Source organism: Schistocerca cancellata, chromosome 1 (assembly GCF_023864275.1).
Source record: "Schistocerca cancellata isolate TAMUIC-IGC-003103 chromosome 1, iqSchCanc2.1, whole genome shotgun sequence".
In the NCBI taxonomy this organism is placed as follows: Eukaryota; Metazoa; Arthropoda; class Insecta; order Orthoptera; family Acrididae; genus Schistocerca; species Schistocerca cancellata.
The window spans coordinates 1180983529-1180999799 of NC_064626.1; the positions used below are offsets into that span (position 1 = coordinate 1180983529).

Genomic DNA, 16271 nt, shown 5'->3' on the forward strand with positions numbered 1-16271 from the left:
TTCAAATCAGACGAAGCACATGAAAAAGGAAGGGTACCCATACAAATAAGGACGGAGCGCTTGACACATAGCAAGGGTTACTTGGTAAAGCTTAACTGTTAAGCTTATGACTCGAACCAAACTACTGTAGTTGTATCTTCATGCATTCGACCTGAATTGTGTCTCATGTTACAATGGACCAACTTTGTTTCGATTTGGAGGTGCGGTCTAAAACTTTTCTCTCCCTTTGAATTTCGCGTCTCAAATTTCAGATGCGGCTTTGATTCGGGAAAATTCTTTTTCCTTGATTTCGAGTCTCATTTTTCAGGTGCGATTTAGATTCGAGTGCAGCTTAGATTCGAGTAAATATGGTAGATTCAAAGAAAGAAATGGGTAACATATTCCTGTACATAACAGAGCCATGAGGGTGAAACTTGTCTGTATAAGCTGCACCACCAATTTTCCTCTTCTATTCTCCACAATTACCCTTCTTTTCTTTTTATCCCTTCCTCATTTGCTCACTCCTTCCCACTAACCTTCTCACTCTCTTTCCATCACTCTCGTACACATTCGACTCTGTTCTGTTCCTAACATTATCCAGGTCTTATCCCACGCCTTCCCACCTTATGCCACACCTAATACAAATCTCCTGTCACCTGAGTCACATGAGTGTGAATAATTTAGGCCCATTACCTGTCAAATTTAAACCCAGCACATTCTATTGCAGTTCTGTCGATGCAATTAGAACTAGAGCCAACTGTGCAAGCAGCTATGTCATACAGCAACTTCAATGGAGCCTTGGTAAAACTTTTTGTGTGGACACAACCAGTAATCAACAGTCCACTTGTAGGAATGACAACTGCCAAACTGTGGCCAACTGAAAGTTTGACCACTGACAAACAGAACATGCAATTCAGAACAACCTGGTCAACTTAATAATGGTCACACAACTGTCATCTGGATCTCTCTCTCTCACCCTCAAAAAACAAATGGCATGCTCAGAACAAGAGTACCATAAGGCTGTTTAGCCAACAATCCTGTAGTCTCAGCAATACTCCATGTCTTCCAAGCCAAAATGTTAGCATCTGGAAATGCTTCAAGGCCACCATAGTCTGCTTGATTGCCCCATACAACAGCAAGTGTCAGCCAGGTACTACCTCCAAACACTGCTTGTACATCACAGGTAAAGTTCAGATGGAGACCACGAAAAACATTTGGACCTCCAATCAATTGCTGTTTATTAAACTGCCCAGCCAAGTCAATATCAATCGCCTTCAAACTGCAATACACAGGTACACTGCGCCACCAGCGACGATGGTAACCACGTCGCAGAGGCATTGCTGTGGCACGTTAACACAACACGCCGGGCAACACGGGCCCTAGTTCTACTAGGCCCGTGCTGCAGAATAATTGGCTTCCGGTCGTGGCAGTTGGGACTGATAAGGCGCGCTGGCGCTCTGCGAGCGCATGGCGACCGGAAGTTGTGGTTGCGATAAGCGCTACTGGGGTCTAGGTGCGCCGCAGCACGGAGCGTCATTCGCCCTGCGAACGTCGAGGACTGCGGGCGCATAGCTCTGGGTGTCTCGCTGGGCGTTGGCTTGCTACGTTCACTTGGTTAACGTGCCACAGCAATGTCTCTGCGACGTGGTTACCGTCGTCGCTGGCGGTGCAGTGTACCTGTGTATCGCAGTTTGAAGGCGACTGATATTGACTTGGCTGGGCAGTTTAATAAACAGCAATTGATTGGAGGTCGAAATGTTTTTCGTGGACTCCATCTGAACTTTACCTGTGATGTACAAGCAGTGTTTGGAGGTAGTACCTGGCTGACACTTGCTGTTGTATGGGGCAATCAAGCAGATTATGGTGGCCTTGAAGCATTTTGGCTTGGAAGACATGGAGTATTGCTGAGACTACAGGATTGTTGGCTAAACAGCCTTATCGTACTCTTGTTCCAAGCATGCCATTTGTTTTGACTACTCTCTCTCTCTCTCTCTCTCTCTCTCTCTCTCTCTCTCTCTCTCTCTCTCTCTCTCCCCCCCCCCCCTTCTCCCCCTCCCCATACTCTATCTTCATACTTCTCTCTGCCCCTTACTTTGACACTAGAGCAATGGAAGAGGTCAAAAGGCCCCTTTAAGGTTTTATTTCTGCAACAACAAATGCATTTTTTGATATTTTTCCACCAAACTTCATAACTATTCCTTATTTCTCTTACTCCTGACAACAGTGTACTGCTATTTGCTAACTTTCATGATTTCTTGGAAATTCCATGTAGTATACCTAGAACAGTGGAGGGTTCAATTGATCCCCGACACGTAACTCATTTTCTGAATATTGGTGATTTGATAATTACAAATGTACTAACATTGCATTTTCTTTGTGAGACATATCTGAAATGGTACCACACCTACAGTAATCACTGGAATCGTATGGGGGTACCAAGTGAAACTTGTGCTGATAACTGAATTCGGGTTTTCTCGGTAGGAAGGAAGCAGCATATAACTTTGAATAAAGAGTCATTGACATATGTAGAAGTAACTCCTGGTGTGCCCCACTCAAGTGTGATGGAGCACTTGCCTTTCATGTTGTAATTAATGACCTCCCAAAAATATTAATTAGTAAGCTCAGACTTTTTGCAGATGAAGCAATTATCTATAATGAAGTACTGCCTGAAAGAAGCTGTGTTGCACAAGTACTCAGTCGGGTCTTGATAAGATTTCAAGGAGGTACAAAAAATTGGCAAATTACTTTAAACGTTGAGAAATGTAAAATTGTGAACTTCACAAAATGAAAAAAGTGTGGTTTCCGATACCTACAGTGTCAATGAATCACAACAGGAATCAGTCAACTCAAACAAATACACAGATGTAACAATTTGCATTGATATGAAATGGAATGATGAAATAAACACATTTATAGGTAGAGCAGGTGCCAGATTTTGGTTCGCTGGTAGAGTACAAGGGAAATGCAATCAATATACAAAGGAGATTGCTTACAAAACACTCATGTGGACCATCCTACAGTGCCACTCAACTGAGTGCAATGCATACCAAATAGGACTATCAGGAGAACTGATTGTACACAGAGAAAAACAGCACAAGTAGCCACAGGTTTACAGAATGGTATTTGTTGTGGGCTGACTGTCACATAGTATTTTTTAGTAACTTCGTGTTCACTGCTGACTGTTCATTTGTTACAATATCCATTATCGCAGTTTTGATCTTTTGATCATTTTCAAGTGGCTACTGGTACTGAAACCAGTTCCCGTCAAATCACCGAAGTTAAGCACTGTCGGGTTGGGCTAGCTCTTGGATGGGTGACCATCCAGTCTGCTGAGTGCTGTTGGCAAGTGGGGTGCACTCACCCCTTGTGAGGCAAACTGAGGAGCTACTTGATTGAGAAATAGCGCTCAGGTCTCGTAAACTGACATACGGCCAGGAGAGCAGTGTGCTGACCACATGCCACTCCATATCCGCATCCAGTGACGCCTGTGGGCTGAGGATGACATGGCACCCAGTCAATACCATTGGGCCTTCCAAGGCCTATTCGGATGGAGTTTAGTTTGGTTTTAGTTTAGTATTGGTGCTGAAAACACAGCAGCAGTCAGCATTAATAAAAAGCACAAAAATGAAGTAAGCTCATATAGTTTGTGTCAGCCTTTGCCCAAAGCACCATTGTTATGTGACAGATAAGATAAAAACCTAGGAAATTGAATTAACTGCACATGTCAGAAATGAACACCATATACTGTAGAGTAGAGTGTTCATTACAAATATGTACAGTAAGCACAAATTTAGTTTCATGTGTTCTTATCCTGTCGGTCACATAAGGATAGTTTATGCGACAAAAGCTGATACGAGGCATAGAGGCTCTCATCATGTTTATGCTTTTTAGTGATGTTGACTACTGATGTGTTTTCAGCACCTGTTAGCCAAATAGGTCAAAATTGCAATAGTAGATACTGCAATAAATGTACAGTCTATGGTGAATATTAAGTCGTTTTTTAAAAAGAGGCACAGTTTTGTTTGAACTTTGAAAGAGTTCCATGGACATGCTGAAGAAAATGAATTGACTGATGCTTGAAGATAGACACAAACTATCTTGAGAAAGTCTACTTACAAAGTTTCAAGAACCAGCTTCAGATGATGAATTGAAGAATATACTACACAGCCTCTTATGTACTGTTCTCATAGGAGTTCATGAGGATAGTGTAATGCATCATTCTTTCCACCTGCCGTTGAGGAATGGAACGGGAAGAAGCCCTAATAATTAGTAAAACGGGGAACGTTCTCTGCCATGCACTTCACACTGGTTTGTAGAAGTAGAATCACTGTCTTGAATGGTGATGTATGCATTGTTGCAATGGTGTGTACACTGGACACTGTCACATGATGTTTCAATCATGTTTTGTGCGTTACTGTTGTCATTCTCCTCCTCACCAGTTAGTTAGTATTTTTTCCTGGCAAAAGGCATTTAAATTATGTGGTTTCAGCACATTCTTAGTGATGAAGAGATTTTATGTATTCTACAGAATCCAGAATGTGATTTATCAGATTCAGATGGTGATTTTCCATCAGAGACAACTGGCAGTGAAAATAATGAGACTGAGGAGTTACAATCACTACATGACTCCCCATTTCAGTTCTCTCCACAACAGTGTCAAGAGACAACTGACTCAACCAAAGATGGCAGACAGAGATGGGACAGAATGAAAGGTCTCAAACATGCTGTCACATGAAAGAAGTCAGCACTGGACATCCTGCAGGAGGGCTCACTATATGTGCCTGCCACCAAGTGGGTAGCTCATCATCAATGCATTCTGAATTTTTGACTGATGTATCATATCATCACGGCAATGAAATGCTTGGAATGGAATAAAAAACATCCCCTGAACATTGTCATTGGAGTAATTTGAAACAATGATTGCTATCACATTCACCAGATGTGCTTTTTGCGCTAAAAGTGTTTGCTCAAATGATCTTGGTTCTTGTGGGCCTAATTTTATCAGAGATAAGGTGATGAATGTACACAATGTATTACATTGCCAACAGACTTCTACAAAATCCCAAACAAACAGATTCACAAAGTTTTCTCTGGTACCACAGAGAATCAGAAAAATCATCAGTGGCTCATGGTAACAGCCAAAACAATGATGTTAACACATCAATTTCAACAATGATACTGAAATACCAAGTAAAGTGACAGTAATGAATCAAGACGAAGTTGTCAACCATCCAACAGAGTTCTTGAATTCACTTGTTTTGCCAGGAATGCCACCTCATGTTTTAATGTTAAAAACTGACATGCCCATAATTCTTCTCTAAAACATAAATCCAGTGTGACTTTGCAATGGTTCCAGGCCTTCAGTGAAGTTGATGAACAATATTATTGAGCTACAATTTAAAATGGAAAATTGTCAGGAAAGATGTACTGCTGCCGTGTACCCCAATGATTCTGATAGATGCCATCTGAATTCAAATGTTGGCAGTTTCCAGTGGGGCAGGCATTTGCAGTGACCGTCAAGGAAGCACAGGGATAATTGCTACATGTGTATCAACTAAATTTGCCAAATTTATGCTTATCATATGGACAGCTACATAGGCTGCACACACATCAGAATATCCTCTGATTTATTCTTGTATGCACCAGACAGGAAAACAACAAATATTTTGTAACGGAAAGCACTTCAATAAACAGAATTTAAAGACAAAGCCTTTTATTCTCTGAGTGGCACTGCAACACCTGCCAAGGTACTTGCTAGTGACTGATAAACCAGAATGGGAAATAACAAAAAGCAGGGCAATAGCAAGAAAGTCAATCAAACAAAGAAACAACTGTAGGACCAGGAAAGACATGTCTACTTGGAAAGTGCAAAGGTAACAAGACATCTGAAAAAAAAAAAGGTCTGCCTGCAGAAAATCTGTATAAAGAACACCAATAATCTGTTTAAAGTGTGGTTTCAATGTTTAGAACAAAATGCAATGCTTTTGCAACCTAAAGAGTTATCTAAATGTGTTAGAGCTTCAAGTTAAGAATCTGAAATGTGTAGATGCCATACAGATGAATGGAAAATACAGGTCTTACTTTAATCTTGTTGTGAACTTTAATGCAAATCTTATTGGGATCAAATGACATCTTCCCACTATTCTAAAGGTATTGATTTTTTCACTGTTCTAGTGTTAATCATGTTTAAAAAACAACAGATTGTTTTATATTAGACCATACATACTAGAAAGTCTTCACATATATGTGATATTACCAGTTTCGAATGTTCCATGATAATTGATAAAATATTTATTTAATAGTCTGTATAACAATATGTATTACATTACCTGCTGGTATGGGTCACGGTCCTGTTTCTCCATTATCATGTCGGGTGGCTTATGTTCAAACATTTTATAAGTTTCAATTATGCGTCCAGCTTCTTCTGGACTCCAAGCAAGCATTAATGTTAAATCTGCAAGGATGCACATGCGCGTTAAGTACTTAAGGGTATGGTGTGGATCCAAGGTGTCCACCTGAAGAAACACAAGAAAATTATTTACACATAAGAAAATGGGTAACAAGTAAAAAACAATAAGCTATTACTTCCAAATAACCATAAGAAGCATAGAAAGGGAAAGGTGTCTGTGCTCATGTACAACCTTACGTGTCAAAAATAGGTTTCACTAATTAAATGACTGAAATAGAACATCTATTTTAATTCACACTGCCACAGTTAGGTATAGATCTTCTTAGCACATGAGTGACATTAACTGTGGACTTGGCCCTTACAAACTACTGTTTATTACCATAGCCATTAGGTCATTTGTGTACAGAGTCATTGACAGACATCGAACTGAGAAGCAATTACTAAACACTATTCAGAAATATGAGTATTTTGTTGGAGGCTGAAGTCTAATTTATTTTCTTGTTAAGGAAAGGGAAAAAAGACTCAAAGGATTAAAGCAGCTCTGTAATACAGGCTGATCATCTTATCTCACTTTCCACAGATATTGCAAATTAAAGTCTGTCAGGAAATATGCTGTGAGTTATTGATAATTTACAAAAATAGCTTAAGGATGGTGCTATCAAATCAATACAACACGTACATCCTCTATTAGAAATGGCATCACACTCAGAAGAGAAGTAGTCACTAATCCACCTATTCGGCATATTCTGTATGTCAGAAATGTCCAGATGTTCACGTAAATACTGCGGAGAATGGATAAAAACTAAATATGCCCATAAATTAATACCAAGGAAAGCAAAATATGCAGGACAACTGTCAGATGGTCCAGAATCACTGAAAGATCACATAAGGAGTAGCTGGAATACTTTGTGATAAGATTAAGGGTAATAGATAAGTAGTATATCTAACACTCACACAAAATTAAATTAGAAGTACCAATTGTATAAGAGGGAGAAAACTACTGCCACTACAGTGACATAAATGGTTCACTGTGTAACAAGATTGGGATGTCATTAGGTCTCCTACTAGTTAATGACACAATGGTCGAGAACAGACAGAGCTAGATGCCTAAAATCAGTGCATTTTATCCTGGTTGCCCAACATATGAGATAAACTGCTTTAGAGGCCATCGAGGCACTGGGCATTCTCACACAGCATGGCTTCAGGCATCAGGGTTAAATGGGATGCTAGATGCCATTAGGGAGGTATCCCTACTTCAAAGTTTATCATTACAGAAAACCTGACAGAGCTTACATGCACAAGGATTTGAAACAATACAATGTGACCAAGATTTGGTACGTAGGACACCCACAACTGAGAGGTATGATAATTAATTTAGAGAGATCTGCTTCAGCTGTATTAATTATTTATTCAAACAAAGACCTGTTACAGGATATTAAAACGCTATCTTCAGAAGTATGATATTATTGTATTTTGTAACACAGAACATTTCTTCGGGCCAGTGAGTGTAAGAACTCCAATCGCTGCACATTGGCAGGAACTGTGCGCAGCCAAGCAGCCATACAGTAGGAATGCCAACAATGGTGTTCCTACTGTGCGGCTGCCCTACGGTGAACAGTTTCTGCCAACATGGAGTGATTGGAGCTCTTACACTGACTGGCCCGACTGCATGTTGTGTGTTACCAAATACAATAATTTCTTACAACTGACAATAGGATTTTATAATATCCCAAATCCGGTCACGGTTTTAATAAATAATTAGTGCAATGGAAGCAGATGTCTCTAAATTAATCCACAAATAAAATGGGAATTAAAAAAAAAAGATAAGAACACAGTGTTCTATGAGGACACCAGAGAGAAGACCCAGACTGAAGTGGGAAAGAGGAAAGTAACGAAAAACAATAAAGAGGATCCAAAATATATCCAGTTTCATGCTTTCTCCGAACAACTAATCATATGCACAAATATATAATTTTTAATGACAAATTTTCAGAAAATTAAAAAATGGCTATCATACATCAATATTAAATACTTCAGTATCTTTAGTATGGTCTTCTCTCTCTCTCTCTCTCTCTCTCTCTCTCTCTCTCACACACACACACACACACACACACAGGCATGTATGTAAACAAATAACTGAAAAATACAAATGCTGTACCTGCACAAGTAGCACTCTCAATTCATACTGGCTACCCAAGAGTTTGAGTCGTTCATGAATATAATCTGGATTCAAGGTGTGGTATCGTAAACTAAGAAACAGTGCACAGGTTGTTCTGCCCATGACATAGTCAGGAATAATTTCCGAAAACTCCCATGGAACATTATAAATACTCTTCAGCAGTGGGTTTCCTTTCTGTAAAGAATAATAATTTCAATACTGTCTTTTCCTTGGGAAAAAGGCATAGTTCAGTCAAGAATACTAGTCATAGGTTCAAATACAAATATGAACAAACAGAGCAAAAGATGCAAACCTAAGATGAAAACGTCTTTAAAAAGACGTTAGCTATTCATTTATTGTGTGTTTCATTTTGGTCCTGGAGTAAATTTTCCAGATGTACTGAAAGGAGCACAAGGGGCATAGCATCATTTTTATGGTCCTGGAGTCACCGCTGGTTGTTTATAGAGTGTGCAATGACAGTGTAGAGAGATGTTGAAGAAACAGTGCAAAATATTTTTCATTACAACTTATCTTGTGCAAACTGTGTATGAACAATAGAACATTGTACAGTAGGGACCAACTGAATGAGTTGTTAAGGTGCTGACCTCATTTTCGGATGGATGGAAATTTTGTCTCTGTCCATCCATCCTGATTTAAGTTTTCCTAAATCATTCAGGCAACTGCTGGCATGGTTCCTTCATCAAGGCCACAGCCAACCACCTGCCATGTCCTCACAATGCATACTTACATATTTTGTGTGTATGTACATTTTTGAGCTATTTATTTTCATTCAATTATGATGACAAATCCAATATGATTATAAGATGATGCCTGGGTAAATAAATGAAATTAAATTAAATCACTCGTATAGTTTCATTAAGCCAGAGGAAGGCAAGGGCAAACCACCTCTGTAAGGACCTTGCCTATTACAGCAGTGCAGGTCTCCCCGCATCGTCCCCTATGCTCCTCTTGAGTATGGGACCTCCTCCTCCTCCTCATCATCATCGATTTCATTACTGGTTTTGACTCCTTAACAAGTCATCATCAGATGATACTAGACAAGCAGGCTAGATGATGCTTGTCTCCAGATGCAATCCACAAGTGCCCAAATTAACACATTCTGGCTATTTAGCATACACTTGCTACTGCCAGTTTCCAATGTGCTATTAGTGGATCATGCCTGTAGATAGGCATCGTCTATCCCACTTCCAGTATCGTCTGAAGTATCTATGTTTCAAAACAAGTAATGAAACTATTTGTGTGACTTGAGGCTGAGAAATATGAAAAGTACAATAAAAGAACTTTGTCAGAAGACCGTCATTGCATTCCCTTAGGCAGCATGCTTGGTTTGTGTATGTTATTTTATTAAGGTGAAAAACTATTAATGAATTACCAATTAAAAAATCGATAGTTACTGTAATAGTTCCAAACAAAAATAAAATTCCATTGAGGAACTGTTAAATTATGAGAACACAGAATGGCTGGCCATTAACTACCTTCAGCAAATAAAATATAAAGTACTATAATACATCTGGTTACAAAACACCATGTGCTGTGGCAAGCGTGTGGGCAGCTGTGCAGGGCCAGAAATAAAGATGAGTCAAGAAGTAATTAATAAATATAAAATCAGGTGACAGATTCAGGTCCTTTTAATGAGGAACAAATCTCTGCTGTACCATAATTTGCTTATGAATTTTATTCCAAAGTATGTAAAGATTCAACCATGAATTAAAGCATCTAAATAATTATAGAAAGGGAAAAAACCTTATAATAATAATAATAATAATAATAATAATAAATAATAATAATAACAATTCCCTACCCACAGAGGAACTAAAATCTGTAAACAGATTTCAGTTGCCACCATTTGGAGATGAATTAATAATTTGTTCAATAAGGCAGTGGTTGTTAAAAAGATTCAAGTTTAAATGGAATGTCTCCTTGGTCCAGCGCATCACAGATAATTGTGCGAGGCTCTTTGTGGAAACAATGATGCCACTGACCATCAGTTATGGACTACATTAAATCAAAAAAGTACACTTTCATTCAAATATATTTAATTACTCATTACAACACAAAACTTTTCATTGCATGATATTTTTTTTGCAATCTTCAGTGTGGATTGTTTCCATTGTCGTTTCAATATAATTGTTTACAAATGGATGTTCATACGTCTCACATGCTCCATTCTCGAATATGACTTTACTAACGATCGGTGCTGCATAGTACTGTCATCTAGGAACATCGACATTAACTCAGTGTTGAACTGTAGCAGTTGTATTGAGCGAAAGGTTGTAATTATTACATTCAAGTTAGTAGATGTGAAATAGGTAGTTCTTCACGCATAGTCCTTTATGAGGGAGAGATTATAGAGGAGTGTCTAAGACAAAATGCGAATGACAATAATTTTGATGACAAATTACTGTCTAGATTTCTACCAGCGTTGGTTATTTTTCTGTCCAAATAGCAAAACTCATCTACCACCTTTAGCATATCATTTTCTAATTTCATTCCCTCAGCACTGCCCGATTTACATCAAGGACACTCCAGTAGTTTCCTATTTTATTGATGATCACCTTATACATTCTCTTCAATTGATCTTCTAAGCCATCCCTGACAGAATTCCAAGCTCACAGCCATACCTTAAAGTTTTTACTTCTACTCCGTGAGTTTCAATTCCATTTCCAAATTTCTCATTGGTTTTCTTCATAGCCTGCTACATGTACAGACTGAATAATACTGGGGACAGGCTACAGCCCTGTCTCATTGCCTTCTCAACTACTGCTTCCCTTTCATGTGCTGTTCGATTTTAGTACAAGTTGAAGGTAAATTTGCTCCTTGGATTTCTTCTCTTCTAACTCCGGAATTTCAGGCTGTACTCCAGTCAACAGTTTTTCCCCCTAAATCTACAAATGTGGGTTTACATGTCTGCAAACTATATTCTAAATAATGGGGCCAGTATTGCTATCCATGCTCCAACAGTTCTGTGGAGTCCCAACTTTTTTCCTCCCTGGTCAGCTTCTAACTGTTATCCCAATCCTGTAAATAACTCATGTTTGTTTGTACTTTGCAGCCAAGACTTATTAGCTAATGGTTCAATAATACTCATTCCTGCCATTTTTTTAATTGGAATTATTACATTGTTCTTGAAGGCTGGTTGCACATATCTTGGATACCAGGTGGAATAGTTTTGGTTGTCCCTATCTCAATAATTCTGAGGGAATGCCCTCTACTCCATGGGCCTTGCTTAGACTTCGGTCTTTCAGTGCTCTGTCAAATTCTTCTAGCATTACTATATATCTCATTGTATCCTTATCTACTTCTCTTTCCTTTCCATACTACTTGTCTTCATGTATCTTTCCTTTATTTAGGTCCTTCTATATATTCCTTCCACCTTTCAGGCTTCACTTTTTTGCTTAGTATTACCTGAGCTGAGCTCTTTATGTTGAAACTACTGCTTCTTGTTTCTCCAAAAATCTCTTTAACTTTCCTATACATGGCAACCATCTTTCCTATAGACGCACATGCTTCTACAGCTTTGAATTGTTCCTCTAACTACACCTGCTTTGCCATTTTGTACTTTTCAGCAATTTCATTTTTAGTCCACTTTCCCATTTGCTTGCACAATTTTCATATTTTCTCCTTTCATCAGTTAAAGTTCATACATTACATATTATTTAGGTATTTCTATTAGGTATGGCATTTGTCTAGACCTCTGCTACACTATTTCATACCTCCAAGCTACTTATGCATCTTCTATTATATTTATTTTGCTTACTTCAGTCAGCAGTTGCCTAATGCTCCATCAGAAACTCTCAACAACCTGTAACACTTATGTTAAACGGTTACCCTAATGTCATGCAATAATGTTTAAGACTTCCAGTCTGGGCAGGAGATAAATGTGGTGTTTTGATGACCAGGAACTGCCACCACGGCAGTTTGCTGACACGGCACAGCGACACCTGCCTGCTAACAACATCCTTGCTAGTTTTTCTCTGACGGTATCCGATTCATATAAGAGATAAGAAAAATCCAGGCCCCTGATTGGACAAACACTTTCAGACTAGGAACGCCATTGTCACTGCTTGAGGAGTCTTGCGTCAGTCACAGCTTGCACAAACTTTTGCACAATGTCTTAATTATCATTAATTACAGTCAATATGATATTCAAAAGGCAACAGAAAAGGTTAAAAGAGTGTTGACAATAGTAATTATTAAATCGAATGTGAATGTGATGATCAAGAATCATTGCATTGCACTGTTGGGCACCATTGGATACATGTGCTGTATGACATCAGTGATTTAAAAAAATGTCTTGATACTGTGCTGTGGTAGGAAGTGCAGACAGCTGTTGAAGCTGGCATTCCTAAAATTTACTTGAAGTGTTCATTATTGACGCCAAGTTCCTCACTGTCCCACAATTTTCACTTAACAGTACTTCGACATCTCAATAAGTCAACAACCTGGTGCTATTAACTGCTGTTATCTGTGGAAGATGGCAGGTAGTAGACTTCTGTAGATACTCTTGGTGAGGTACAAGGGATCTGCCCCTGGTGGCGTTATTTGGTTCAGGTTCATAGGGATGTGAACTGGCAGTAGATGGCTAGCACAAGTTCGGTAGTTAACAGTTACCGGCTCCGAGCATAGCAGCAATAACAGGAAGAGACAATCAGGTGAGTTCGTGGATTGCGAATCATTATTACCTCAGTTATAGCCAGCTGAAAACTTCTGGACGTGTGGGTCAAGTACAGAGGGAAGGAAAACATTGTAAGCTTCACTGATCAACCAGACCTGCAGGTGTACCACCACTCTGTTGAAGCTGTGTGTTGGCTCCACATTGTTTTTCCTGGATTGTTGTGTGGATGTGTTTATGATTATTGATTCCACTTGCGTCTCTAGGCAGGAAACTAGTGTGTGCACTCCTATAAAACTGATTTGTTTCTTTATTTAATGCTCCAATCTGAGTGCTATTTGCAAAATATGATCTCACCTCTCTAGATGGCTGCTGTAACACATTTCATTTGTGGCAGCACACAATTATATATCAAGTGGGTTAATTTCATGTGCCATGCCCTGCTTGTACTATTACTAGAGTACACAGTTTCATCCGTTATCTTATTGGATGTTTCCACTATCAAGTTTGATTGCATTTGTTCATTATTTGTGGTAAAGATAGGGCATCTTAATCTTCGTTATTAAGTCTTTCTCATTGAGAACTTTATTTTGCATTTGTTCTACTATCTTATATGTTGTTTTAACGTTGTTCAAAAGTTTATGTTTATCTACTGTTAAGTCAGGGGTTCGTTAGCCAACTGAACACATTAGCTTGGAGTTTAGTGCTCTGCTCCACATGACAGTCACTTGTTTATTTATTTTGGCTGACTTTTAAGTTTCCTTGATTTGACTCCATTAACTCATTGAAAAATTAGTTACTTGTTTTTCTTGTTGCTGTAATTCTGACCGTTGTGTGGCGGCATTCGGTCTACAGTAGAGGCCTGGCTGAATTCCTGTACTGAACTATTTATTTCTCTGTTAATTAGGCTGTCATCTGTGTTTCTTCTGGTGGGATTTGGTTGAAATCTGCCCGGATGGAGCCAAGTCAGCATTCCACTGAATGGCCACTTAATCACCCTGAGCCCACTATGCATTGCCAAGACAGGTTTGCATAGCATGTCAAGATACTTATTTGTGTCTTAATCATTGTGTGCCTACTGCAGCTCTCCTTTTACTTCTTTTTTATTTCCAACTCAGGTAATTTGCTGGAGTGTTAACTAGCTAAACTGGCAATTGAGTAGTAACTAGATTTATTTACTTAAATGGTTTATACAAGTGTGGCTGGGCTAACTGCATATTATTAATCTTATTCCTTGTATGCGCTATCGGTTTTTGAACTGGCTAAACACTAGGTTTCAGATCTATTAGTTTCATGAAGGTTCTCACTAACTATTTGTACCATTAAGGACACAATTGTTTTGTTGAAGAGTTAACCGGCTAATTTGCATTTGTTGGTATCACCAAAATGATGATAGATGAAGCCTATCTTAGAGCTGGCTACAAAGACCTCTTGGAAGTTCTGATATGTAATACTGATGGTTACAACTGTATGATCATGGGAAAATGTCAAGACTGTCCTAGCAAAAAAGCTTTAATTGACATGTCTGAAGAACTGGAAGAAGGTTGATTTGATGCCTGACAATACAGAATGCAAAAAATGGGTGACAAAAGACAGAATGGAAATGGTTTTTGTTGTTGTTGTGGTCTTCAGTCCTGACACTGGTTTGATGCAGCTCTCCATGTTACTCTACCCTGTGCAAGCTTCTTTAACTCCCAGTACTTACTGCAACCTACATCCTTCTGAGTCTGCTTAGTGTATTCATCTCTTGGTCTCCCTCTACGATTTTTACCCTCCACGCTGCCCTCCAATGCTAAATTTGTGATCTACCCATCTAATCTTCAGCAATCTTCTGTAACACCACATTTTGAAAGCTTCTATTCTCTTCTTGTCCAGACTATTTATCGCCCATGTTTCACTTCCATACATGACTACACTCCATACATATACTTTCAGAAACGACTTCCTGACACTTAAATCTATGCTCGATGTTAACAAATTTCTCTTCTTCATAAACGCTTTCCTTGCCATTGCCAGTCTACATTTTATATCCTCTCTACTTCAACAATCATCAGTTATTTTGCTCCCCAAATAGCAAAACTCCTTTACTACTTTAAGTGTCTCATTTCCTAATCTAATTCCCTCAGCATCACCCGACTTAATTCGACCACATTTCATTATCCTCATTTTGCTTTTGTTGATGTTCATCTTATATCTTCCTTACAAGACACTGTCCATTCCGTTCAACTGCTCTTCCAAGTCCTTTGCTGTCTCTGACAGAATTACAATGTCATCGGCGAACCTCAGTTTTTATTTCTTCTCCATGGATTTTAATACCTACTCCGAATTTTTCTTTTGTTTCCTTTACTGCTTGCTCAATATACAGATTGAATAACATCGGGGGGAGGCTACAACCCTGTCTCACTCCCTTCCCAACCACTGCTTCCCTTTCATGCCCCTCGACTCTTATAACTGCATCTGGTCTCTGTACAAATTGTAAATAGCCTTTCGCTCCCTGTATTTTACCCCTGCCACCTTTAGAATTTGAAAGAGAGTATTCCAGTCAACATTGTCAAAAGCTTTCTCTAAGTCTACAAATGCTAGAAACGTAGGTTTTCCTTTCCTTTATCTATTTTCTAAGATAAGTCATAGGGTAAGTATTGCCACACATGTTCCAACATTTCTACGGAATCCAAACTGATCTTCCCTGAGGTCGGCTTGTACCAGTTTTTCCATTTGTCTGTAAAGAATTCACGTCAGTATTTTGCAGCTGTGACTTATTAAACTGACAGTTCGGTAATTTTCACAATTGTCAACACTTGCTTTCTTTGGGATTGGAATTATTATATTCTTCTTGAAGTCTGAGGGTATTTCGCCTGTCTCATAAATCTTGCTCACCAGATGGTAGAGTTTTGTCAGGACTGGCTCTCCCAAGGCCGTCAGTAGTTCCAATGGAATGTTGTCTACTCCCGGGGCCTTGTTTCCACTCAGGTCTTTCAGTGCTCTGTCAAACTCTTCACGCAGTATCATATCTCCCATTTCATCTTCATCTTCATCTGCATCCTCTTCCATTTCCATAATATTGTCCTCAAGTACATCGCCCTTGTATAGAC

At 39.0% G+C, this 16271-nt stretch overlaps 1 protein-coding gene across 2 annotated transcripts in view; it reads right to left on the reverse strand.

Annotated features, from left to right (window-relative positions):
* LOC126094280 (DNA excision repair protein ERCC-1) overlaps window positions 1-16271 on the reverse strand; it is a 98928-nt gene that overhangs the window by 71003 nt on the left and 11654 nt on the right. For both annotated transcript variants that reach the window (XM_049908784.1, XM_049908783.1), the window contains exons 3-4: window positions 8547-8741; window positions 6309-6494 (exon numbers count right to left, since the gene is read on the reverse strand). In XM_049908784.1, the coding sequence (XP_049764741.1) occupies window positions 6309-6494; window positions 8547-8741 (381 nt within the window). The remainder of the gene's footprint in view (window positions 1-6308; window positions 6495-8546; window positions 8742-16271) is intronic.